At 57.5% G+C, this 25,843-nt stretch overlaps 9 protein-coding genes across 9 annotated transcripts; 5 read left to right on the plus strand and 4 right to left on the minus strand.

The window, feature by feature from the left end:
* Positions 1-49: 49 nt before the first annotated feature.
* Positions 50-1,270, minus strand: EX895_001966 (uncharacterized protein; the record flags this gene model as incomplete). The annotated part of the gene is made up of 1 exon (XM_029882565.1): positions 50-1,270. One exon carries the CDS (start codon positions 1,268-1,270, stop codon positions 50-52), a length of 1,221 nt encoding a protein of 406 aa, XP_029741420.1.
* Positions 1,271-4,021: 2,751 nt separating this feature from the next.
* EX895_001967 (uncharacterized protein) lies at positions 4,022-4,566 on the plus strand (the record flags this gene model as incomplete). The annotated part of the gene is made up of 2 exons (XM_029882566.1): positions 4,022-4,396; positions 4,498-4,566. The coding sequence occupies 2 exons, from the start codon at positions 4,022-4,024 to the stop codon at positions 4,564-4,566; spliced, it is 444 nt and encodes a 147-aa protein (XP_029741421.1).
* Positions 4,567-4,800: 234 nt separating this feature from the next.
* On the minus strand, positions 4,801-7,302 carry EX895_001968 (uncharacterized protein; the record flags this gene model as incomplete). Its single annotated transcript, XM_029882567.1, has 1 exon — positions 4,801-7,302. One exon carries the CDS (start codon positions 7,300-7,302, stop codon positions 4,801-4,803), a length of 2,502 nt encoding a protein of 833 aa, XP_029741422.1.
* Positions 7,303-8,618: 1,316 nt separating this feature from the next.
* On the plus strand, positions 8,619-10,058 carry EX895_001969 (uncharacterized protein; the record flags this gene model as incomplete). Its single annotated transcript, XM_029882568.1, has 1 exon — positions 8,619-10,058. The coding sequence occupies one exon, from the start codon at positions 8,619-8,621 to the stop codon at positions 10,056-10,058; it is 1,440 nt and encodes a 479-aa protein (XP_029741423.1).
* A 468-nt stretch (positions 10,059-10,526) lies between these two features.
* Positions 10,527-11,858, plus strand: EX895_001970 (uncharacterized protein; the record flags this gene model as incomplete). Its single annotated transcript, XM_029882569.1, has 1 exon — positions 10,527-11,858. One exon carries the CDS (start codon positions 10,527-10,529, stop codon positions 11,856-11,858), a length of 1,332 nt encoding a protein of 443 aa, XP_029741424.1.
* A 366-nt stretch (positions 11,859-12,224) lies between these two features.
* On the minus strand, positions 12,225-13,514 carry EX895_001971 (uncharacterized protein; the record flags this gene model as incomplete). The annotated part of the gene is made up of 1 exon (XM_029882570.1): positions 12,225-13,514. One exon carries the CDS (start codon positions 13,512-13,514, stop codon positions 12,225-12,227), a length of 1,290 nt encoding a protein of 429 aa, XP_029741425.1.
* Positions 13,515-15,599: 2,085 nt separating this feature from the next.
* On the plus strand, positions 15,600-16,111 carry EX895_001972 (uncharacterized protein; the record flags this gene model as incomplete). Its single annotated transcript, XM_029882571.1, has 2 exons — positions 15,600-15,674; positions 15,770-16,111. 2 exons carry the CDS (start codon positions 15,600-15,602, stop codon positions 16,109-16,111), a joined length of 417 nt encoding a protein of 138 aa, XP_029741426.1.
* Positions 16,112-16,288: 177 nt separating this feature from the next.
* On the minus strand, positions 16,289-18,151 carry EX895_001973 (uncharacterized protein; the record flags this gene model as incomplete). Its single annotated transcript, XM_029882572.1, has 1 exon — positions 16,289-18,151. One exon carries the CDS (start codon positions 18,149-18,151, stop codon positions 16,289-16,291), a length of 1,863 nt encoding a protein of 620 aa, XP_029741427.1.
* Positions 18,152-19,003: 852 nt separating this feature from the next.
* On the plus strand, positions 19,004-20,833 carry EX895_001974 (uncharacterized protein; the record flags this gene model as incomplete). The annotated part of the gene is made up of 1 exon (XM_029882573.1): positions 19,004-20,833. The coding sequence occupies one exon, from the start codon at positions 19,004-19,006 to the stop codon at positions 20,831-20,833; it is 1,830 nt and encodes a 609-aa protein (XP_029741428.1).
* Positions 20,834-25,843: the final 5,010 nt, after the last annotated feature.

Consider the following 25,843-nt stretch of genomic DNA (forward strand, 5'->3'; position numbering starts at 1 on the left):
ACGGATCCGCACCGACGCGGCGTAGGGGCGGGGCATACAGCGACAAGGCCTAGTACACCGATGCCCAATGCGGCTCGGCGTCCATCCTGGGCTGGATCCACCTTGCGTCGGCCCTCTTTGCGTACGCGCCGGGGGCGGCGGAGCGGGTGCGCTGCGGGGAGGGCGGCTGGATGACGAGCGTCGGGGGGCTGCTCTGCGGATCGCTGGCGAGGCGGAGCACGGCAGCAGAGGTCGGGCTCGACGAGGGCGTGCCGACGGATCCGTACGCAGTCGCAGGTGACGACGAGGCATGCGTGAGTGCGGGCGAGGGCAGGTCCGTGCCCGCGTGGAACCGCGCAGTGCGAGGCGACGACAGCGGGCTGCTGAATGCCATCGCCGCTGCTGCTACTGCTTCGTACGAGGGCGGCGTGGCGTGGTAGGACGAAGGCGAGGGCGAGGCGGCGAAGGGGAATCCACCAAACCCGCTGCTACCGTGGGTAGTGGGGAAGTAGGAGCACATTGGCGTCACGGGTGCACTGCGGCTGAGGTGGGCCGTGTGGGCGACAAAGTAGGCCTCCCCAGTCTGCATCCCAAACTGCTGTTGCTGCAAGTGCTGCTGCTGCGACGCCGATGCCGCTTCGGGCTGCTGGGAGAGCGCGACCACCAGCGCCTCGCGCTCGCGTCGCCTGGCCAAGCGCTTGCGTTTCTCCTGCGACATGCGCGCCCTACCCTTCTTCTTGGCGCCCTCGCCTTCGCTGAAGCACGATTCAGCAGGCGAGGTTGGCGACGACAGCGCAGGCGACAGGGGCGCCGTCAGTCCCAGCACATTACTGTTGCTGTTGCTGCTGGTCGAAGTCGAGATGCGTAGTCCGCAGCTGAGGCTCGGTTCCTCGAGCACATCGAGTGCGGCCTTGACCGCGGTCTGCGCAGCGTGCATCTCGAGCGACTCGTTGAAGTATCCCCCCGCTGACCGAGAGCGCTGCACCGGCAGCAGCGCCGGGCTCGTCGCGCCCGCAGGCACGGCTTCGAAGGTATTCGCCCCTTGTACGGGCAGTGGCAGCGGCGACCACGGAGACTGCGCACAGAACGGCGAGACCGGCGCCGTGCTCGCCTGCTGCTGCTGCTGCTGCTGTGCGTCGTCCAGCGATTCGATAGGCACATCGAGCAGAAGCGAAAGCACGTTGAGCTCCACCTCGGCGTCAGTGGTCGGTACGGACTTGGTGATCATCCGGCGTGCCCAGATGGACGACGACGCCGCGGTGCCCGGTGCAGGCAGAGGCGCAAATGACATTGTTCACGAGCGTGTTGAGGTGTTGGAGACTAGAAAGTTTTCTAGGGGATAAGACACAAAAGAACTGGAGGGCGCCAAACGTTTGGACCCGTCGTATACAGTTGTTTTGCGGTGCTGCTGTGGAAAGGGGGGGGGAGAAGTTGTGCTGCACAAGTGTTGGATAAGATGCTGAATGCTTTGGAGTTGTATACCGAGAAACGATGTTGAGGCCGAGAACGAGTAAAAGAGTGTGTGTGTTTCGCGAGCCAGTCTGGGGATACGAGTCAAAGGAAAGAGAGCGTGGGGTGGGGTCCGTTACGACGAGCAGGATGGGGGGAAAGGGGAACGGGGGGAGCGTGCAAGAGAGAGGAGAGGAGAGGAGAGGATAGAGTGTAGAGGATGATGGAGTAAGACAGAAAGAAAGGAAAGAAAAGGAGGGGGGAATACGAAGACCATGGTGACGAGTCCAGGTCGAAAGATATATGAATCTGCGTGGTCCCCACGAGCCCGCCATGTCTAAGCGAAGAGCACAGCTGATCCATCCAAGACACCATCGAGGAGCCCCCGTTGTCGCGTGCACTCAAGCCAGGCTGGAAGCAGTCCAAGCTCCGAGACCGAAGATCAACCACGTCAGCCCCCAAGCGTCATTGCGTTGGGATCCCAGAACAGTCCCCGCTGCTACACAGTAACGACAGCAGCAACCGACCTCGAAGAATGACAGCTGGGCACTAAGCAGCTCCCGGTATGCACGCAGCTTAGAGCAAGCGAGCGAGCTGTCAGAAATGCAAGTTTCCACCGAATCGCAGGGAGCCAGGCAGGGAGAGGGTGTATATGCGCCACTGCTGCCGCTGCTAAGTTAGCGGTGCAGTTTTGGGCAGGTGCAGAGACTAGGCTCTCACTCTTTCTCGCACTCTCTCTCTCTCATGCATGCCAAACGTCTCGGACACTCGGACGTGGAGTGCATCGGCCTTTTCTTCTGAGAGAGAGAGAGAGAGAGAGAGAGAGAGAGAGCCCAGTTGGACCCTTTTCTCATGTCTCTGGAAAGTCCAATTCCTCGCGTAGAAAGAAGCGCACGGCTAGCCGCAGACGTGCCTTTTTTGGAGCATGCCTCGAGATCAGCTTGCTAATGCTGTTCGTCCGAGCACTTTCTTTTGTTTACATGGTCGCCAGAAGCCACTAGCGCTGTTTGCAGAAGCAACGTCTCTCGGCTGTGAGTCTTAGTGTGAGTGTGGTGCCACATTAGCTAGCTCGGGCTGCACAGCCAAGAAGGAAATGGCAAAGCGTGCGAGCCAGGCAGCCAGCCAGCCAGCAGCCAGCCTCGCTCGTTTGCAGCCAGCCACCCACCGCCGGCGTGTTTTTTTTTTCAGACGCACAGCTGCGCGTTGCTGCACGGTTCTCGGGCAAGCCGTGTCTCTGCCTCGATCTCGATCGAAATGCTGCTCCACTGTCGTGCAGAAAATAAAAGTGTTGGTCTCATCCTCCAGCGCGTCTCTCTGCTTTTCATTTCTCTTCCAACAAGCCTCTATTCCCAGGTTTCAGTGCTGGAAGCAATTCGACGACTCGTTTGACCTGTCCTGTAGAGACGACAGTTGGCAGTCTTTGAAAGCCGTGAGGTTTTGTGTTGCAAGACGGGAAGGTGCTGGGCGTGTGCGTTGCCAAAGACGACGCCAGAGAGAATTTGGCTGGCTGGTTGGCTGGCTGACTGGCTGGTGAGCTGCTTCGGCATTTTTACTGCATCTCGGAGACGCTTGATTGGCACTTTTACAAAGTCCGCTTTCTCTCGCTCACTCGCCTTTCAGCCCCTCCGTCGATCAATGGTCCTTAGACCGTCGATCATCTTCGTATGTCGACCGCCGCCGCAAATGATCCCTCTCAGCCCGGCGGGGCTTGTGTTTCTCTCTCCCCCCGTGGGAACGCTCCCTCGTGGCCTTTTTCGTTGCCCTTTCCCTTTGTGCGGCTTGGCGCTTGTTTGTCTGCTTACCCGTAGACCAGTTCACCTTTGCTCGATAGACCGAGGGCTTTCAATCTCGGCGAAGGCTTTGCAGTAGTACGGGTTCGAGTTGCACCGATGAGGTCGCTGCAGTTCGGTGGACTTGCGAGCTCCGTCACAGGCTGGTTACGTAGCAAAAGGCAAATTTATACAGCCGCAGCTGTCAAAACCCACGAGAAAAGATCGACAGAAAAAGAGGCACCAAAACCCCCAGCTGTTCTGTCATCGGGCCTGCTATATCGGGCATGAGGCCTCACCGGCAACGCGCTGGGAGCCCGACGCTCACGTATCTCGATTCAGGAGGCCAAGTGCAGAACAAACACACGCACAAGTCTCGCTTCCACCAGAACGCTTCTCGCCCACCCCCTTTTCGCGTACCTCTCATCCATGCCTCATGCGCCACCAGATGTGCTCTCGAAGCGAACGAGGTCGTGCGTGGCAGGAACGCGCGAGTGCAGGACGGTTCTGCGGTCAGGGGTCTCGCTGCGCCAGCTGCATTTCCGCCAGAGAAGTTCGTGCCTCTGATCCAATCGTGCAGCTGAAGGGCGATGGTTGTCCAGACGCTGAGGTGTGAGGTTCGGGCCTGACGAGGTCGGTTGGTTAGACAGTGTCGATAGTGACCGGTTGTCAGAGTCAGAGCAGCGCTTACATAAGCATGATAAATCCCACTGCTGGTTCCCACTCCACATTTCTTCCCAACGCATCCTTCCGCTCATCCCTCTTCGACACCATCACCCCGCTCCGCTGCAACATCCCACACCTCTCTCTCCGTCTCTCTCACAATGTTCGCGCGCACGCTTCGCACAGCCTCCTCCCCTGCGCGCACCCTCCTCACCCACCCTCACCCGCGCTGCTTCTCGTCCACCACGCCCGCTCGTAAAGTGTACGAAGACGTCTCGGCCTCCGACTTCGAGTCTCGCGTCCTGTCGCCTTCCCCCGCCGACGCCGACACCCCCGTGCTGGTCGACTTCTACGCGACCTGGTGCCAGCCCTGCAAGCTGCTCTCCCCCGCACTAAAGAAGGTAGCCAGCGACGCGAGCGTCGTCGGCGGCAAAGCGGTCGACCTGGTCACCGTCGACGTCGACGTGCACCAGCAGCTCGCGCAGCAGTTCAAGGTCTCCGCCATGCCCACCGTAATCGCCATGAAGCGCGGCAAGGTATGTCCCTCCCCCTCCCCCCCCACTCCGTCGCAACGAAACAGAAGAGAACAGTACTCACACCCGACATCGGCTGGTCCACCACTCTGCGCGGGCTGCAGGTCATCGACGGATTCGTCGGCATGCTCCCCGAGAAAAAGCTCATCGAGTTCGTCCAGAACCTCAAGTAACACCCCCATGACAATCTCAGATCGGTACACAACACCCAGTGACATGCTCGTGTACAGCACGTGCGAATGAGAAGCGAATGCAAATGCGATGACGATTAGGCAAGAAAAAAAAAGAAAGAAACAGACAACCACAACACATCGGGTATGCAACACGAATCCAACAGAGAAATGCAGGGCGGCGACAACTGAGCGCAAAGACAGACGAACGACGGGCGACGAGCAACAATGCCGGGATCAATGCAGATAAGGGCTGATGCTCATCGCCTCAATCTGCGAGACAAACGACGAGCTGTTACCCTCCTCCTCCTCCTCTTCCTCTTCTTCCTCTTCCTCATCACCACCACCACCTGTGCGAACACTCTTCGATGTACCAGGGATAGCCATCCCCCCGCCCACCTCATTCCGCCGCACGTCGTCCGCCTCATCATCGCTCTCCTCCTCTTCCTCCTCCGAATCATCACCGTCCTCCTCCGGCGCCACATCAGACCACTCGCGGTACAGCGGCTCGATAAACGACGCCGACGACTCCAGCTTATACGGGTCAAAGGGGAAGAACGACTCGAGCACCGATGCCGTCGTCACTGCTGCTCTCGCCTTGGCATCCTGCTCTGTACCACTGCTGTTGTGCACTGCTGCCGCCCCTTCGGGCCGGGGCGTGCCGCGATCGCTTCCGTCCTGACTCATGGGCGTCGCCGATCCCGAGTTCTCGAGCTGGATCCGGTTCAGCGAGGTCGACCGCGAAACCGGGTTGCTGCGGTTGCCCCTCACCGAGCGGTTGTTCGCCTCGATGATCGAGTAGCAGTACAGGAACCCCGTGTGCTGCGCAATCCGCGCAAACTGCTTGACCACATTCGCCGAGCAGTACTTGAGCGGATTCAACCGCGACGTCACCGCGCGCTGCAACGCTGTGAGGCCATCGCACCACGCCTCGGCGCCAAACTGCCCCAGACTGCCCACACTGTCGTGCATGCCTCCACCGATCTCGTCCGCATCCTGATAGTCCAAATCCTCCGCCCCACCCTCCTGATCATCGCTGGTCATCTTGAGATCCCTCCAGCGGAAGCAGAAGATGTAGAACGCCGCCTGCACCACCGAGTAAAACACCGCATGTGCTGAGGTGCCCGGCGCCGCCGAGCCCGCCTCGGTATCCGTGCGGCTGCTCTCGTCGATATGCGCATCCATATACGCACACAGATTGTACAGCACCACGCGCGTCGTCTGCCCATCCACATACGAAGCCCTACTGACAAAGCTCGCCACATACCCTGCTGCCGCTGACCGGATCACCGCCGGCTCGTCCTTGTCCCCCACCTCGCCGCCCCGCTGGCTGTACAGACTCTTCTCGAGCAACACACCCAGAAAAAAGTCCGAGAAGTTGGCATCCAGCGAGTTGAACCAGAACAGCAGGAACTGCACGTGGCGCGATCGGAACGTAGGCAAAATGTTGCGTGCAAAGATGGACAGCAGCGTGTGGAACAAGTTGCGACGGTTCGTGTCGGCATCCATGGGGCTGTTGTAGGTCAAGCTGTTGGCTCCAGCGACATACTGCGCATCGAGCTTGCGGAGATGCTCGAACAGCGCGATCATGATGGCGTCGAGCTTGGCGACAGACTCTCGGATGCGCCGCATGGAGCGCTGCAGATCTTCCTGCGTGCGCTTCTGCTCCTCCGTGGGCAGGTCCTGGCCGTAGTTTTCGTCCGAGAGATCGGACAGATTGTCGGCAAAGTCACCCTCGTCGCTGTCGTCGTCATCGTCCGAGCTGTCTCCGTCCTCGATATCGTCCAGCGCCTGCTCGAAGGGATCTTCAAAGTCGAGCCCCAGCTCCTCGGCCTCATCATCGTCAAACTCGTCGAGCTCGACCTGAATTTCGACGTCGAGCTGAATCGCACGATCAATCACCGCTCCAAGAATGGCTTCCGAGAGCTCAGCGCAGTATTCGCTAATATGCAAGATGTTGCGCATGTACACGAGCTGATCCGAGCGATTGACCATCTTGTGCGGCAAGAACTGCACCAGCAACGGCCCCAGCACACCAGGCAGTGTGGGCACAACGCTCAACAGCGAGCGGATAAGGAGGTGAATCCGCTCGTAGACCTGTTTGCGTTTGAGCGTAGATACTGAACGCTTGCCAGACTCGTCGGCAAATTGATACGGTAGCCACTCGAGACGATACGAAAGAGCCTTTGTGGCCTTTGTGAGGATGACCGAGAGCCACTCGCTTCGGGCGCTGACCAGGCTGCAGACAAACTTGATCCACATTTGCGCGAAATTGTCGTCCATGGATGTCCAGGGCAGGGCAAAGATGCTTTCGACCAGCTTGGCGTGTGATCGATCGAGATCCGAGACGACGTGCGAGAGAGCGGCGAGGAGAGATCGCAATGACGAGACCGAGGCGCCCGACCTGCCTGTTGAGGGCTCTGCGAATTGCACGAGGAGCTCGTAGTAGGGTGCCGAGTTGCCCTTCTCCTTTTCGGAGAGCGCATTGATGACGAAGCTGAGATACATGCCCTGGTAGTTGGACGAGGTGTTGCTGCTGATCGAGTGGATGGCAGCCATGCTTCCTGGTGGCGGCGCCTTCTTGGAGAGGCTGGAGCGGAGCGGTTTCAAGGGGGTGGTGGGGGAAGGCGAAGAGAAATCCGAGTCATCCGAAGCTGAGCTTCTGCGTTTGGACGGAGAAGGTGGCACAGCATGGTCAGCATCGAGGCCGTAGAGGCTGGAATTGGAGGCTCTCTTCATGGTGGCTGGATCGGACGATGTCGTCACGGAGAGGTCGGATCTAGCTGAACGTCTCTTGGTTGGAAGTGGCGCAATACTGCGAGCTGGGGCTTGCTCTGCGGACGGCATCACCGCAGTGGTACCAGCGGCACCTTGATCGGAAAATACAGAGCTCGTGTTAGGATCCAATCGTCGGAAGCAATCGTGCGCTGAGTCACAAGGTGGGAGGCCAGCCAGCACCCGACGTCAAAGGATTGGATTACGCCCAGCACGATATGGTGGCGAAGAAGCTTTAGGGGGTGATGGACATGCTGCGATCGACTAGAGGGACCGAGTTTGTAGATAAGCCTCCGTTTTGCGACGGTCGAAGGTGGTGAGTGTGGTGGATATGATGGAGTTGGCCACCTTGTCGATGATGAGAAGCGAAGAGCGCTTAGCAACGGCGAAAGGCGAGAACCCGAAATTCGAGCCATTCCAAATTTTAGCCTCAACCCTACCAAGGGAAAAAAAGTCGACTTTAGCTTTTGTGAATTGGAACCGTGACTAAGCATGACTGAAAACGACCCTTTCTCAGACCTGCATGACTTCTGGCGAAAATTTCCACTTTTCTTGGAGAGGGAGAAAAAAAGTTGAGAATCCGAGAAGAAAGCGCTCTTTTTTTTTTTTGTTCGCAGGCAGAGAACCCTGACGAGCCAAGAGAGGAGTTCCGCTTGCTGCTGCTGCCGCTGCTGCTCTCGGTCCCACTTCCACCAACACCCAACACAACCAGACCATTCCTTGCTACACAGCACCCAATCATGGTCAAGGTCAAGAAGCGCGCTTCCAAGCGTGTCAAGATCGCACAGAGGGAGAAAATCAAGAAGAAGGTCAAGGAGCATCGCCGAAAGTCGCGCAGAGACGAGCGAAGGAGCACACAGTGGAAGAGCAAGGCTCGCAAGGATCCAGGCATCCCCAACTCGTTCCCGTACAAGGAGCAGCTGCTCAATGAGATCGAGCAAAAGCGCAGGATCCAAGAGGAGGAGAAGCTCGCACGAAAGGCCGAAAAGCTCGCACACCGCGATGGGCAAGACGCACAAGGCTCGGATGCAGAGGCTGCAGAGGAGCAGGATGACCTCGACGACGACGAGGTGGACGAGGACGACATGCTCGAGGACATTCCTTTGACCGCTCCCCTCTTCCGTGGTACGCTTTCCGAACTGCTCGCTTCGGACGAGATCAAGACGGTCGTTCTCGCCCTCGATGCCCGCGACCCCCAGAGTTTCCGCAGCCCGTGGTTGGAAGCCCAGGTTAGCAGTCAGAAGGGCAAGAAGCTCGCCTTCGCCCTCAGCCGTGCCGATATGGTGCCCCTCGAGACGCTTACCGCATGGTCCGCCTACCTTTCCACTTCCACCGGCGTCCCAGCCTTCCCCATCTCGTCTCCATCGGACCAGCTTGCCGACATTACGGGCGCGGAGGCGCTTGTCGAGCAGCTTGACCTCAAGGGAATCAAGAAGGGCGATGTTGCGGTACTTGGTCTGTCCCACTCGGGCAGAAGCACTGTTGCCGACGCTATCCTCAATGCCATCGGCGTTCCCGAGGATGAAGATGTCGAAGACGAGGAGAACGAGACGAGCGAATGGCCCGCTGTGCTCGACACGCCCGCTCTCATCCCCCTCAAGAGCTCCGAAGCTGCTGAAGGATCCGACGAGGAGGACGACGAAGAAGAAGATGATGAGGATGAGGAAGAGGACGACGAGCACAAGTTGATGGCACGCATGGAGCTCAAGTCGATGCAGACGCTCATGCGCAACCAGGGACATGTCCAGAGGATCAAAGAGCCATTGCCGCTCGCCTGGTCATTGATGTCGCGTGTCTCACATCCCGAAGACCTCATGCTCCTCTACAACGTGCCCGCGTTCGGCTCGTTCCAACCCGACAGGGCTTCGCTCGCCGACGAAGAGCTTGACCCAGAGGAAAAGGAAAAGATCAAGGCGGTTTCCCGTCGTCAGAAGGTGCACGCCGACACGCAAGAGTTCCTCATCGCTTTGGCCCGTGCTACGGGACGCATGAAGAAGCGCAACATCCCCGACGAAGTGGGTGCGTCGCGTGTCTTGCTTCGTGACTGGTCGCATCAGATGCTCGGCTACTACACGCAAGCACCCAAGCTGGCAGCCGACGCGCAAAAGGTGGCCGACGAGATCAAGCAGCGTGTGTCGACCACTCTGCCTCTAGTGCTGGCTAGGAAGGAGTGGCGCAAGAAGTTCCAGGCTCGCGAGCTGCGACTGAGGCCCATCTCTCTGGTTCTCGGACGCGAGGCGTTGGTTCTGAACCAGGTCGAGATGCTCCCGCCTCCACCTGAGCAGGACAGCGAGGAGGACGAAGACGAGATCGACGAAGCGTTGCTCGAGGAGATTGAGGACAGCTGGGAGGATGAGGAAGAGGATGAGGAGGACGACAACGAGGAGGAGGAGGCTACTTCCAAGAAAGTGCCACAGCTCAAATCCATCCTCAAGAAGAGCGCCTCCAAGAAGCGAGGCCTTGTCCATGATAACGATCTGGCCGAGGAGGATGAAGACGAGGAAGACGAAGACGATCCGGCTCAGTCGCTCTCTCGCAAGGACCGAAGGCTGCAAAAGAAGGCTCGTGTAGTGGTACCTTCCAAGTCCAAGCCCACAGCCGCTTCCAAACGCAACGGCAACAAGGCTTCCAAGTCGGCAGCTGCTGCGGCGGCCAAAGCTGCGTCGGCGGCTACGGGTCCTGCACCTGGCGAGAAGTACGACTTTGGTGCTTTCTTCTAATCAAAACTGGTTGTCGACTCTTCGTATCGCTTGCTCTTTTGCCTCGATCCATGTACACTATACCTCTCATTGCATCTCTTTTTCAATCACGCCAGCATCCTGCTTCCGCTTCGTCGTATTGACTCTTCTTGCTGTAGCGTCGTGAGTGTGCCAGTTGCACTACAATCCCTAGGCACAGCAAGCAAGTGGCATGTGGCGGTGGGAAAAAGAAAATTCACAAGGCAGCAGCGCGGCTATCTTTTGAAATTTCATTAGCGTGACACACCCACACACCAACTTGGGTAACTCAGCACAGGCCACGACGGCTCAGCTAGCCGTGATCAGGGTCTCGCCTGCCACTTTCCGATGCTTTACAACAACCTTCATCTCCCACTTTCAACTCAGCTCAACTTAGCTTCGGTCCGGATAGGCGGCAACACGGCACGCTGTCATCTTTCGTGACAGCCTCAGAGTGGCTCTTTTGCAGCCATGAGCTCCTTCTCCAACGCAGGAATCGTCGGAGCAATGCGGGACCTGATGCCGACGCCTTCTGCTTCCATAGCCACGCTCGTGTCCGACCCGGTGCTGTCGCCTACGTCCAGCCCCATCATCGGCACCCCGGAAGTCGACGGAGACAACTGCAAGCTCATGGGTCCATTTGCGCTCTTCGTGCAGGCTATCATGGGCATCCTCGTCATCGGTTCGCTCGTGTACAAGCGACAGCGCGAAAAGCCAAAACGCAAGTGGAAGATCTGGGCGCTCGACGTTTCTAAGCAGCTCCTCGGCCAGCTGTTTGTCCACATCCTCAACGTTATCCTTTCCGACTTTGTTGCCAGCGGCGGAGGCGAGAATCCATGCTCGCTCTACTTTCTCAACATTCTCGTCGATACTACCGTGGGCGTGTTCTTCATCTACATTGCTCTCAAGTGGGTGACCCACATCCTCACAGAACGCTTCAACCTCGAAGGCTTCGTATCCGGCCAATATACACCGCCGCTTCCCACCGTCGTCTCTACGTCTGCAAGCCCGGGCTCGTCCGTCCAGTCCGGTACATCGCGCAGGTCGTTCCGCAGAGGCAGGCCGAGGCTGGAATACTGGTTCAAGCAGCTCGCCTCGTACCTCTTTGTGCTTCTGCTCATGAAGATGGCCGTCCTCATCCTCTTTGCTCTGTTTCCTTTCCTGTTTGACGTCGGATCGTGGATCTTGAGCTTCTTTGGTAGCCACAAGGACGTCCAGGTACTCTTCTCCATGGCCCTCTTCCCGCTCGCCATGAACATCATGCAATTCTGGCTCATCGATTCTTTGCTCAGGCACAACCCATACACCTCGGCCTATTCCAAGATCAACCCGGACGATGAAAGCTTCCTCAACAGCTCCGACCGCATCTCGCAGGATTCCCGCTTCTCCGAATCGGGGCCTTCGTTGGAAACTGGAGGCCGCGTTCATTCGATAGGCGAGGCCAGCGATGACGAGGGAGACGCCGCAGCAGACAAGCGACACATTCAACCGCATGCTTCCGGCTCAACCTCCAAAACGAGACGCAGACCTGTTTCGCCATCAACGACTGCCGCAGATCAGCCGTACAACTACCCTCCACCTACAGATCTGTACGGCTCGGTGCACAAGTCGCCACCGTTGCGGCCGTCGTCTAGACCCACGGATGAGATGCGACGTCAAGCCAGCTTGACGCTTTCAGATACTGCCTCGGATGAAGAGACGGATGGTCAGGGGATCGAGCAGGCCATGTCGTCTAGCAAAGCGTCGCTACAACGGCCCGAGTCGCATCACCTTGCGCGTGTTTCGGATAGCAGCAAGCACTAGCACGCGCATACGCATACTGCCCTTTCTTTTCACCATCGTCTATCGGGTTTTTTGTCGCATATCGCATCTTTTCATATAATCTCACTCTTCTGCTTCTCGCAATAACAGCACGCTTCGCCGTCGACTGGATGGGAGCTCACCACATTCTCAAGGCTTTCTCGCAAAGAGAGAAGAAAGTGTCATGGTTACGAAGAACGGGAGGAAGGAACGACTACGACTACAGGCAAGGAAAGTGAAAGGGGAACAGAGACTGGTAACCGGAGGCAAGGAAGCGAAAGAAGGCTCACAGATCGGGAAACGACGTTCTCGGCTGCGCGGCACAGCACGGCGACAGCGGCGGACCGCATCGTGGCGCCGAATTCAGCTCTACAGGGGTATGGGACCCGGAGCAGACGTAGGCGCATGTGCGGGCAGCGGGCACTGTCCCGACATATCCACGGACACGGTCACGTCCTGTCGGTACGGGATGGTCGACTTTGGCGGCGGCTGCGGCGGGACCACCTCTTCCGTCATTGGGCTGTGCTTGACGTACGCAGGGACCGAGCTGCAGGACGAGAACGTGTTCTTGCGGGCCGGGTATCCGGCCTCGGTGTTGGCGGTACCGGGGCGCTTGACGTACGACAGCACACGCGAGGGCGACGAAATGAACGTCGCATTGCTCGACGACGACATGACCGAGTGCTGGTGCTGGTGGTGCTTGTTGATGTACGAGCCGTTGGCAGAAGGGTAGGCGCCGCTCGAGAGGGTGGAACAGCTCGGGCTGTACACGGCCTCCTGTTCGCCAATGAGCATCTGCAAGCCGACGACAATCTGGATCGCGATGCTCGTAATGTGCACCGGCGGCAGACTGGACGTCCAGCCCATCAGAATGGTGAGTTCGATCGCGTTGCACGTCTCGACGCCAGCCATGTAGTGGACGTTGTTGAAGAACAGCACTTTGGCGATCTGGGTCAGACCACTGGGGCCACTGGACGTGCGCTTGAGACGCACGCAGCAGGCGATCATGACGACGCACTCGAACAGCGTGTTGTACAGCAGGAACCAGAACGTCGAGCTCTGCCAGAACCGGATCGTCAGCCCCTCATTACCCTGCGGAGAGCCGTGCACCTGAGCAGCGGGCGCACACGTTCCCGCTGGCGTCAGCGCGTCCGCCTTGCTCACGCGGTAGTTGGTCCACATCGCCACACCAAACTGCCCCACCAGCCCTGCCGCCAGCAGGTAGCTGGCCACGCTGCACGTCCTGAAGATAATCCGCGCCCGCCACCCCACAACGCAGAAGACCAGCGTCGAACACACAAAGTACAGCGTCGACGACGTCCACGCCCACGCATGGCAGTCCGCATCCGTCCGTGCGGCAAACGTCATCATCACCAGAATGTCGAGCGTCACCGCAACCAGCGCGAGGTACTTGATGATCACGAAAAAAATCTCAGCCATGTTGGGCTTCCGCCGTTGTGCGAGGCGCGTCAGCATCCGCAGCTCGGCCGGGTACGTGCGCACGATCTCGGCGACCAGCAGCGTCTGCGCGATGATCACCGGCAGGTTCCATGTGGTCATCTCTTGCGACATGCGCATGAGCGAGATGACTTGCTGTGCGTGCGGGGGCGCGCCGCCAAAGATGGCAGGGATGTACTCGGTGCCATCGTGACGCTGCATCTTGATGGGCGTTGTGCGGGTGGAAGAAGCGAGCTGTTGAGAGGGGGAAAGGGGTGTCGATGGTGTTTCGGCCAGCGAAGGAATGTCGATAAAAGAAAGAGAGACAGAGAATTGGGATGTACTTGAGGTAGGTTAAGGGAAAAGTTCGACCTGCGAAGAAGAGATGGCACTGTTACCCTTCGGTACCAAGAGATGCAGAGCAAAGAAAGAAGTACGGTGGATCGCTCAGCGAAATTCTCTTTGATCTCTGGTACGTGGCCCGACGGAGAGGCCTTCAGGGGGAGGAGCAAAAGGCGGCTCTATCGTGGCCCCACAGATACTTATAAAGCGAAACTCCTCTGGCACCCACACACGTCGCAAAGAGCTAGACCAGAGCTGCAGTCACCCTATGAGTGGGATCGAGTGTTTTCCGCATCCCTTTCCAGCACTTGACCAGGACGGACAGCGGGGCCAACGATGAAGTCGCACCCAATCGGTAGTTATCGATGTCGAAGGGCACAGACGAGAGCACTACATTGAATCGCTGGCTTCTCACTGTTGGACTGGTGGCGCCAAATCAGGTGCCACGGACATTTCATCCTCGCAATTCGAGGGTCCAAGCCCCATTCCTCAGGCACTCACACTCACAAGCTCCCTCCTCTCATCCATGATGACGCCATCCCATCGTACGATAAGCTTTGGAAAGAGCTGGACAATGGCCGCTGCACCGGGACTGTGCTCAAGCGGGAAAAATTAGGGGCGTGGCGAGAGAAGCAACTCATACCTGCTGCTGCTGCGAAAGGGAATGGAGGCGACAGCGGGATCGCAGGGTGTGCAAGAAAGTAGACCCACCAAAGAGGCGCTAGATGAGATAGGGTGTAAGATGGAAAGGTTTGAGCACGAGATGCTCAGGGTTTTCCCGGGACCAGCAAGTTTGAGGGTGCGTACAGCCACGGGGTAGCCATCTTCAGAACCGACACTCGTCGACACGCAGTAGTTTCCAGCGAAGCGCAACACGCACGCTTTCATTACACCCCCCGGCGTCTCTTGGTGTAGCCGGCAAACGCACACTCTCTGCCGGTGTCAACGTCCTGCCACTCAGCACGGCGCACACACAAGAAGCGTGTTCAGCCTTGTTGGCGAGCTGGAGCCACGACAAATGGCGACATGCACAGCGGCCCATCGCGTTGTAAGGCGATTTGCACTAGTGGCGGAGAGAACGAAGATGAAGGCGGCCGCAACAGGTGGCGGATGCAACCCACTCGTTCGTATCTATGTCAACGCAGCAGTGGGTACCATCCACCAGGATACACACAGAGAGAGAGCGAGAGGGCAGATCCCACGATACGGGTCGTCGTAGCTCCGTTGCCGGCGCCATATTTAGGCCTGCCCTTGACCCGTTTCACTGGCATCGTCGCCTGTTCTCCTCTTTTTAGTCTATGAAAGTTGCAGGGTTATTGGACGAGGAAGCACAACTAGGTCCCTGAATCTCATTTGTGCCTGACAACCTGCTCCTCCATAGCAATTGGGGGCGTCTTTTCTTTGGGTCGCCAACATCTTCGACGCTGATCCGAGGGATACTGCTGCGGGTGGTTTGGCGTCACGGGCTCTGATTCTCGGTCAAACTCACCCTTTTCTCTCTGCATCTCAACGTGCAGCCCGTGTTGGTGGGTTCTTGCCAAAACAAGAGTGTCACCAGAGTGATCAGATCGATTTCGGAGGTGGCGTCCGCTGGGTTTCATTTCACACGCAACAATTGTCACGGTGGCAACTCTGTCTAAGTCCGACAAGATCCACGCTTGCTGGGATTCTGGTGTGACAATGAGATCCACGATGGTACAGGAACCGTGCATTCCCCACTCTGCGCCTAAAGGCAGGCGAACCCACAAGAGAGTTTTGGGCTGGGCTTGGTTGCATAAAAGGTTAGCAGGGAGGGGAGGGGGACGCGGTGATTGGGTTTCCTCTGTCTCGCTGTCTACCTTTGTAGAGCTCCTCTCCCTCTGCTTGGCGACTTGTTCTTGTCGCTCCACCATCGTTTCTGTTCTGTCCTTCGATCGTCACCTTCTCTTTCCGCCACAACACCCCGGATAGGTCTTGGGGTTGACAATGATGCTGGTCCACTCGCCTCGCGCTCTTTTCGTGGCACTCGTCGCTCTGTGCCTCGTACACCACGTGCAAGCTGTAAGTCTCATGCCTGCCACTCCCTTTGTCTACAGCCCAACCATTCACTGACCATCGCGCCGATCCGCTTGCTCAACTGCCGTGCTTCGACGCAGGTACAGATGCCAGCGATGCGCCGATCACTCTCGAGCACCACTGCGACCAACAACAACAAGGTCGATGACACCGCTGCCGCAGCCGCTGGTGAAAGTTCTGCGCAAAATCTCGTGCGGAGGTGGTGGTGGGGCTGGCCGAGTTCGCTCGGTCGATTGGAGGACAACCAGATCCTGTACATCCCGCCGGAGCTGATTCAGACGCACACTCCTGCCGAAGTGGCCGCTTGGACCAAATACCTAGAGCGAGTGCACCGCGTGCATCCGGACTGGAAGCGCGTCTCGTGGACCCCTAACGGTCCCGTTGGCTTCAAGCCGTCTGGCGCCGAGGAGGGCAAGCACTGAGGATCGCTCGCTCATGTCGCTCTTTACGAATTCGAGTTCTCTCTGTCTGTTGCTGTTGCACGACCAATTGGCGCGGGCACTGTGTGCTGCAGGTCGAAGATCACAATGGGTATCCTTCGTTTCTGGTTCGTGCTTTCGCGCTGTGCAAGCAAGACTGTGAATAGCGATGCGCAGAACCTAGCGGTCAATGACAAGAACAACGGTATCACCCGACGCCACCTCGTACCAGTCTAATGTCCTCGACATGTCGTCCATCTCTAACACAATCCTCTCCCCCGCCTCTTCCTGCTTCGGCCGCATCAGCGCCCACACCTCGCGCACCGCTCCCACCTTCACCCGCACCGCACCGGCCAGCTTGGTCTTGAGCAAACGCAACGGCGTCGTTGCCAACACCTTCACATCCCCGGTCTCAGGGACCGCACCGTCCACATGAGGTCGTGTCGGCCCTGGAGCGGTGTGGCAAGCTACGACGCTGATGGTGAGCATCTTGGACCGGAGCGTGTTAGACTTTGGGTTCGCTGCGCCCCGCTCAGGAGTGTCTGCAGAGAGGAGGGCATCTTCGCCATCGAATGCTCGGGCCAGGTCGGGGAAGCGCGGGAAGCGTGCGGCCTTTTCGGCGTTGGTCAGGTCCAGCTTGTCCTCTGCGCCTTGGCGCGAGATGCCGCCGTCGACGATGTACGCATCGCTATCGCGAAAGCGCGTGTAGACAAACAGCTCAGCGTCCTTGCGTTCCTTGGGCGTGATCTCGGTCTTGTCGAGCATTGTGAGTGTCGGCAGGCGCGCGATGGCGATCGCTCGCAAGTCTCGGTATTCGTACCTCGACAGCAGGTGGTCCGGGTTGCTCGATGCTTGGTGACCCTTTTCCTCTTCTTCTGAGGCTAGGGCGGAAATGTGAAGGGCTTCGAGCTTTGTGTCTGCGCCAAGCCATTGGCTAAGATGTTCCAGGGAAGACCATGATTGGATTGGGTTGCCTCGGAGGTGGAGCTCTTTTAGTCGAGGAAGCTTGCCAGTTGCAGTGGATGCGGGTGGGATGTCGCTGATGCGGCTGCGGTCGAGATTGAGCGTCTCGAGGGAAGGGAGTCGAGACAGTGCGACGACTAGGTCTGGCCAGGATCCGATGGTGTTGTCCTCTAGGCTGAGCGAGGTGAGAGAGGGAAAGATCACCGCCTCACCTTCCTCGCTACTGCCTTTGCCAAGATCAAGCTCGAGCAGGCTGGCGATCTCGTTACTGCCAAAATGCAAGGACCGAAGGCCGGTCAGCGCCGGAGCCAACCTCAACACATCAGACCACTGCATGAGTGTGCCATCCAAGCGCAAGTCCTGAATGTGCGCCAATCTCTCCGTCCAGCTCGTTGGCAACGGCGATGGCGGCGGCTGCAACCGATTGAAGTGCAGTAACAGCGTCTTGAGCTGGCCGAGCTCTCCACATATCAACGACACCTCTTCCCAGTCCGGCAGCAGCGACCTTGAGAGATCGAGCCAGCGTATGTTCGGACACGTTGCACGTATCGACCCCGGTCCCAACCCTTGCGCAACATCATACGCTCTCGCGACGTCAAAATGGGCATCGTGGATCGCCTCGGCATCCACATCCGGTAGCGAAGATTGCTGCCAGCCACCGAGCCCGACTTCTCTGAGCCTGTCCAGCCGGGCCGCCTTCTGCGCGATGCGGTCGAGATTGGGTGTCTCGATCTCGATGTCGGCGATGTTCTTGCGCGAGTACTGCTGCAGTGCGGCTGAGTTCTCTGTCGACAATGGCTGCTCTACCGTCGATGGAAGATACTTGTTGCGTAGAGCAGAAATGAAGCAACAGCCGCTCGAAAGCTTCGAAGAAGTCGGACGGACGAAGGAGCCACTGCCGGGGATGCGGACGTGGAAGTAGCGCGTTCCGTCGGCGCTCGTACCGTCATGCTTGCCGCGCGTGGGCTCGTCCCATTCGATGCCCAGCCACTCTCCGCTTGAAGGCGGGACGGGACCACGGTAGCGGATGGTGCCCTTGTGTGGGCCTAGTGAGATGCGCTTGCCCACGGTCAAGTCCATATTTGTGCGTCGTGTGCGGGGTTGAGAAGGTGTTGGTCTCGCTTTCTCGTTTCGACGCGTTTCTTTTTCTGCCTCCACTCAATCCGTCCAAATATCGGATTTCGGTCAGACCTGTCACGTAACGGATCTCGTGCTTGGCTTCGGGTGTCGAGGTCGTCATGGATTGCCACACAATGCTCGATGTCAGCTCGGACGAGCATTCGAGCGACAGTGGAGGCCGCTCTAATGGTGCTAGCAGGGAACGTTCCGGATCGACCCCCAGAAGTAATCAACAGCCCACAATTGTGCCGATCGACCACCGAGAACGTACGCCTGCGTCTTCATCAACAGCGAATGCGTGGGCTGCAGCAGGTGGCAATGAGCACAAAGAGGAGAAAAGATACCGGTTGCCGTCTCGTATGTAGAGGGCGTTGATACCTATTGCCACTTCATTCCGAGAGTCTAACCCTGCATTCCCAGCTTCAGCTATGTCGTGTTTGCCCTGAACCATTGCTACAGCTTATTGTAGAAAGCATCTTTGGTGGGATAATGGGGGACATGGCTGGGCAACACAACGTCGCATGACTTTGAACAGAGTGCAACCTTTTTTTGCTTGCACTTTGTACTTCCCGCCAGATCTCAGCGATGCGAGAGCGTCCTTAAAGAGGACTCGTCCCTAAGCACGGCCTCAACGGTTGCCTCAACCACCTCCTTCGCCTTCCTCTTCCTCCTCATCCTAACCTCTGGGCTGGACCCTCAACCTACACTCTTTCAATTTCAATTCTACTCAGCTTTGACAGTCCTTGACGGTGTCTGCAAGCCAAATTCACGTTTCTGTTCATTACCTCGCATCTTTATCCCTCTCTACCAAAAATGCGAACCACTCCCGCTCTGGCTCTCGTAGCCGCCTTTCTCGCCTCGTCTGCCGTCAGCGCTCTCACCCTGCCTCAAGCCGGACTTGAGCAGACTCAGGTCCACCTTCACCGCAGGACCTGTCACAAGGCTGAATCCTACAAGAAGCGTCATCACCAACACGACGACGGCGCAGCTGCTCCTCAGCCATGGAATGCTCCGGCTGGCGATTCTGCTGCTCCGCAGCCGATGGCTCTTTCAGCTGGTGGTGATACGTCGGCTCCTCAGCCAGATACTTCTGCTGCTGATGCAAGTGCCCCTGTTCCTCAGCCAGCCGCTTCTGCCGCCGGGGGCGATGCAACCACTCCTCCCCCCGCGGCTGCTCAGCCCTGGACCATCGCGACTGGCGCGGACGATTCGCAGCCCAAGAAGATGCACAAGAAGAAGGGCAAGTGCGCTCTCAAGTCCAAAGGCCTAGGCCAAGACACTAGCACCACGCCTCCTCAAGCAGGCGGTAATCAGAGCACCGGGCTGCCCCCGGTCACGGGCGTTCCTGGTGCCGACCAGGGTGCAGATGGAAGCCAAGATGCTCCCGTCGATGCTGGTGCCGACACCTCGAAGGGTGGTCTTCCCTCGGGCAACAACGGTGCTGACCTTGTAACGAACCCCGAGGACTACTCGAACGGCGATCAGTTTGGCGCCAACCCTGGCGGTGCTTCTCCACGAGGTGACGAAGGCGTTGGCGACCAGAACGCTCCCGCTCAACCCGGCTCGGGAGCACAGGGTAGCGGTGGTACCGCGCCTGGAGGGTTTTCTGGCAAGTCTTGGGGTGCGGAGGGTCCGGATGGCTATGCTGGTGATGATCAGTCTGGCGCTGGCAAAGACGGCAGCGCGGATGAATCATCTGAACAGGACGGTAAGGGTGCCAGTCAGGACAAGCTTGGCGACCAAGACCAAGACCAAGACACCGACGGCTCCGACGGCGGTTCCACTGGCGACGAGATCAACAGTGCTCAAGGTAAAGGTGTGCTTTGCAAGGGCACGCGGGGCAGCACTACGCTCCCGCGCAACGGCAAGGTTAAGCCCAACTGGTTCAGCCCGGACCTCATCCACCACGGGCCGGGCACCCAATTTGGCGATGCCGGGCTGTGGGACGGAGGCGCATGCATGTTTGACGGTATGCCGCACCACAACCTGCCGTCTGTGGCGATGGACCAGTCGTTCTTCCAGGACGGCTTGGCGTGCGGAACGTGTGTCGAGATCGGCTCGACGAGTGCGTCGCTCTTCAGCAACGCTGCGCACTGGACGGTCGAGACGCCTAAGAAGGGCACGCTCCCCGCGGGAAAGAAGACGGTTGCGATCGTCAGCGATCTGTGTCCCGGCGTCGACCAGTGCTTCTCGGGTCTCGACATGCATCTGGATGCGTGGAACAGCGTGACGAACAACGCGGGCGGCAGCAAGCTGCCCATCAACTGGAGGTTCGTCAACTGCAAAGAGGCGTTCGAGAAGAACAACAGCGGCGTGAAGCACATGCAGATCCACTGGAGGAACGGCACTACGCCTGGCTTCTTCGAGGTCCAGATCCGCGGTAACCACGAGGCTGTGGTGCGCGTCGAGATGAAGTGGGCCCACAAGGGATGGTCCGAGGCGACGTTGAAGGACAGCACTTGGTGGCAGTGGGTGCTGCCGTACAACGATCAGCAGAATTTGAAGGACACCACCGCGATCAGCTTCCGCCTCACCGACTGGCAGGGCGAGACCATCACCTCGGACAAGACCACCACCATGGGCACCGATCTGTTCTTCCAGACCAACTTTGACCGCGTCGCCGACTTGGAGCAGCAGGCGTAGAGTGCTACTTCGTTGCTTCCTTCTACCTCTCTTCACATCACTCTTTTTTCTCCTCCTCGATCGATGGTTTGGTTTGGCTATGTCAACATCGACAGAGTCTACTGTCTGAACTGAATTGCTTTGTCTGTGAGCAATAAGCACCGGTCGACATATGCAGTACCAGTATGAGCAAATACAGAAGGGCCATTCGATTCATTCGGCCCAATGTTCCTGCAATCCAAGTTTCTCGCAGGCAGATTCTCTTTAGCAGCAAAGTCGTCCAACCGGCGCTGCTTGAGCCCAGAGGAACGGAATGAAAAGCTCTAAATCGCAGCTCTATGCATGCATGTGGACACGGAAACGCGAAGACTAGGGGGCGAGCTAAAAATTTGCTTTCGTGTTCTACAGAACTCGACCCGCCTTGAATGACGAATCTGCAGGTTTGTCAGCAGTGATCTGAGCGATCCGAGACTCCAGCCTTATCTCGTCCTGATCTCGGATGACAATGACGCCGTGCTTAGCGTGAAGGCGAACGAGGCACCGGCGAACGCAAGGGTCAAAGCAAAAGGAGGGTCCAACCCAGGGTCTCTGTCTACGTGTGTGAGCGGGCGCGCCCAAATCATTTCCCCTTTCCCCATCTCGCTACAGGGTCCAAGAGCGCAAAAGTAATTTGACTGACGTGCCGAACCAAGCTTTGGTCGTCTGTTCATGTGCGCTTTATCCGAAGCCCCGGGACGCGGGTGAGCCAGTTCGCTCCGATCCCCCAGCCGACAGGATCTGAGAGCGGGACAGGAAAGGAAAGTGGATCGAAAACGCGGGGAGCGGAGAGAAACCAATTGCTCTCTCGCCTTTGCCACAGACAGCTTGGCGCGGCTGGCTTTCTTTTGCTGCCGAACGGTTGGCAGGACTCTCGTTTGTCGTTTCCTGGGTATGGGTTTCGGCGCGAAGGGAAGGGTCAGATCACCTTGCTCCAAGGGTAAGAGCACGAGAGGTCGGGTTTGAGCTGCAGAAACAGCTGATTTTTGAAGTGTCCGGATCAAACCAGCATGCCAAGACATCGTCAAAGTAGCGAGTGGCGAAACCAAAAACCGACATGGTGCAGATGTGCCGCGAATGCCCGACGACCGATATTTCTCACAATCCTGAGACCAGCGCCAAGATGCCCGAGGGCCGTCTGCATTGCCGTTTTGATCCATGGCTTCGAGCCTTGCTCGCTTGATCCGATGCGGAAGCGACCAAGGAACGGTATGAGCTACTGAAAATCACTCGCGCGCGCGTGACAAGAAAACGTGCGGCGTCTCGAAAGAAGCACAAGGTCGTCGCGCATTTCCGATCCTCGCCTATCCAGAGCAAACGCAAAGCCTTATGATAATTGGCTTCCTCCAGCTGGATGCGCAGTGCTCAAGAGGAGGAGCGGGACGAGTCGGAGATGGACAAGCCACCTTCTTGGCTGTGTTCACAGAAGTATGCTCGGGAAAGTGGCATCTCGAATGGGTCTGCGACGTCACTCATGCACCCCACGCGGGGAGCACGAGCGCGCGGGAACGAGCGGCGACATCGTTTGGACCCTGATGGTGTTTGCTCTTGCAACGCAAGCCGAATAAAAGACAGATCGAGAGCGTGTTAGATCTATAAACAAGGCACATTGGACCACGTCGATTGAAAACTCCCCCACTTTGGAGCGAGCTGCTTATGCATGTGTTTCCGATCTGTGGAGCGCTGCATCATGATGTCAGCTTGAACACGATGCTTCGTGGAAACTTGCGAAGCGAGGCAGAAATCCGGCATTTCTCTCGAAGGCTTCCTTTGCACCCTTGCGTTCTCCTCTCTTTCTCATCGATCGACGGCGTCGTGTCGAGGGCGCTCTCCTGTTCGCGAAAGTCGAAGCGCCAGCAATCAGGCTTACCCTCCTACACAGCGGAGGCAACAACCCGGGGACGGAGAATAGGGTGCGATCTACGGTTCTTAAAGCTTTGGACCCTTTGGTGCGAGCTTTTTTCTCTCTCCTGCGATCACAGCCAAAGCTATTCTTAGCTCGCTGGCGGCAACAAACGTCGATTCCGCTTAGCCTTCTCGGTTTCACCGTTCGGTGTCTGCCGGCCAACGCAAAGCCACGTTCGTTCGGAGACATCGGTTCTCATGGAAACCACAGCTGGGGGGTACTCAGGAGACGTCAAACAGCGGTACTTGGTACAGATACCGAGATTCAATCGGTCGACTTTTTTTCTGTTCGAAATCGCGTTGTGAAATGCCAGCCAAGTCAACGTGCAATGTCAAATAGTCCGACAGGTCAGAACGTACGAACTCGACTCGAAGGTTGTGCGAAAAGATAATGGCGATATTTTCGCAACTGTCTGACCGGTGTCATCGGCCGCCAGAAGATTCGAATGGCGACGAGCTCTCGAAGCTTCTACTGTGAGTCAGAGAAAGCTTTCATCTGCGGTTCCATTGGCGGTCTGAAAAGCTACAGGGAACCCTGCAGAGAGAGAGAGAACAAACAGATTGTCGCAAAACACCTGCTGTTCCGCGGTGAAACCGAACATAAGCCTAGATGCAGTAGACCCAGACTTTTTCCTTCTCAGCAATTGCACTGAAGCGCGTCCAGCGCACACCAAGAAGAATTCCATGCCGGTTGGTCTCACTTAGCTGCATCGTCCGATCTGTCTCTCCGCTTTTGAGCGCAGTGGAGAAGGAGAGAGAATCAGAGAGCACATCCATGGCTTCGGATCGCGATCCCGTTCTGCTTGTCTTGCTCACCGGCTACATGGGATGCTGACTCGGACCCCTCGCACCTTTTCTCACACAGTGAGAGATTCGATATTCCCGCGCCGGTCAGCTTGCACGCTGCAACCGCGGACCACAACGTGAGGAAACGGTCCATCGAGGCGCAACGAGTGTGTCCTCATTTCCGATCGGTTCATGCCATTAAATGTTCGAGAGGCTTCCGCGTAATCACGACCGTGCTTGCAGCTCGATCCGGTGTCAGCTCAAATGACGGAATTACAGCTGGTTGGACATGTGTTACCATGGACAAGCCATAAGCGACGCGAGGCTGAGACACAGAGCCGGCACACTAAGGATGCGGATCGGTGGTTCCCTCTGTTGCTCGAGATCATGACCACAGGCATGTCGTGCTTTTGCGATCGGCCCCTTGTTCGAACCCTTTCCCAGCCTATAAGCGAGCTTGTCACAAGTCCTTCTCACGCGCATAGTCGGATCGGCATCCAACGGAAGTTTCGACGAGTCCATGGTCTTCGCTACTTGCATCTTCTTATCGGTTACCGTCTTACCTGCTTTCGCTCGATAAAGACCACCCAAAGGTCAGCCTAGACATCACCTGGGCTGTGCGTTTGTCCATATGAAGCGCAACATCAAAGCGCCTGTTTCCGAATCGGTTACAGAGTACAGTAGGCTGTCGACATTGTGCAGCAAGCTCCGCCCGGAGTCCTCTACCACTACCGCAAAGCTGGCGTACCGAACAGAGATGAATCACTCCATGTCGGTCAACACGGCGTTTCAGCGAAGGAGACGGAGTCGCAAGCCTCCAGAAGGGGTGGTTCTCGTTCGGTGAAGGATGAGCAAGAGTGAGCTGGCTGCGAAGAAAATGCTTTTCCTCTTTCGGTGGTAGGATGTGTTGCATCGATTCAACGCAGCAGCGCAAAGGCTCCGGCGTGCGCGCGTGCCTGCTTGCTTGCCTTTATCCAAACTCGCCAAAAAAGCCACCCAAAAGGAAATGATCGCCAGCCCGTGTTTTGTCAGGGTTCAATGCACGACAGCAGCAGCAGCAGCGAAATTGCGCGAAAACCCGGCACACCTGCATGGGACGAGAGTCAGGCACCTCTGGCCAGCCAGTCTGCGCGATCCAGTCTCGACCCAGGAAAACCATCTCATCGACGGACGGCGGAGCGAGCAATTGGAAAAACTCCATCCGGATCGAGGCCTTTGCTTTGGCCGCGATCATTGCACACCACGATTCCTGCTTGCCGCCGCCGCCTTCACAGAGCGATTGGCGAGTGAGCGAGCGAGGTTCATAGACGAAATGGGAGAAGCTGACGAGAATTGCTGCTGTTGCTTCTGCTGCTTCTGCCGCATGTGTTCTTTCGCTAGCCCTATCACACGCTCTCCGCTTTCTGCCTTTTGGTCTCGGTTTGCGCCACCACGATGATCCCGACCGGAGCTTGGCATGCTACCTCTGAAGCGACGTCATGAGGTGTGTGTCAGGCCGGGTTAGCCAAGCTCTGTTCGGTGGACAATGGCCCTTTGGCTATGAAAGAGCTAACCTGTTAGCTAGCAAAGCACGGTGTCTGAACCACCACCGCTCCGAAATGATGCCACTTAGGTCGGCGTTTCCGGTGAGCTTTTTGTTTGACCCTTTGCTGTCCACGAGGAGATTCCTCGGTTGGCGAGTGCGAAGATCGATTTCGCAATTTGCAGTTGGAACAGCAGCAGCAGCAGCAGCAGCAGCAGCAGGAGGAAAATCCGACACACGGGCGGATCTGCATCGAACAAACGCGCGCCCGCCCCCTTTTGGAGCGCCAAGGAGCGGTGCGCGTCGAGAAGAGGGTTCAGCGAGAGTCAACTCTGGGTGTGTGCTGTGAGTGGCAGCATGCACGCAAATTTATCCCATACAAACATGATTCGCCACGGCGTCGGAACAGGGAGAGAACGAGAACGAGATCGAGAACGACGTGATTGCGACATTCTGTTATTCTGCTGTGTCTGTTTCGGAAATCTCGCCCATGTCGTTCGTCATCTCGTCAGTATTTGGTGAAAAGCCAAGCCTTGGCCAAGAATAGAGGCGGTCACCGTCGCCCTGCCTCGCTCTCATGCCCTCACCTGTTCTCTGCTTCGCTTCTGGACTCGAATGGCATGCGGATCCCTGTACACAAAGGTCAGCGGTGAGCCCGATACTCGCCAGATTCATTATACAGCGATGTATTAATAAAATGCGGAGGAGCAGGTGGCCTTGAGGTCCAGGGTCCTTTTTTTCAATTGCTCTCATCGTTTCTTTTGTTTTCTTCTTTGTCCTCG

This window comes from Sporisorium graminicola, chromosome SGRAM_12, assembly GCF_005498985.1.
Source record: "Sporisorium graminicola strain CBS 10092 chromosome SGRAM_12, whole genome shotgun sequence".
Taxonomy (NCBI): domain Eukaryota; kingdom Fungi; phylum Basidiomycota; class Ustilaginomycetes; order Ustilaginales; family Ustilaginaceae; genus Sporisorium; species Sporisorium graminicola.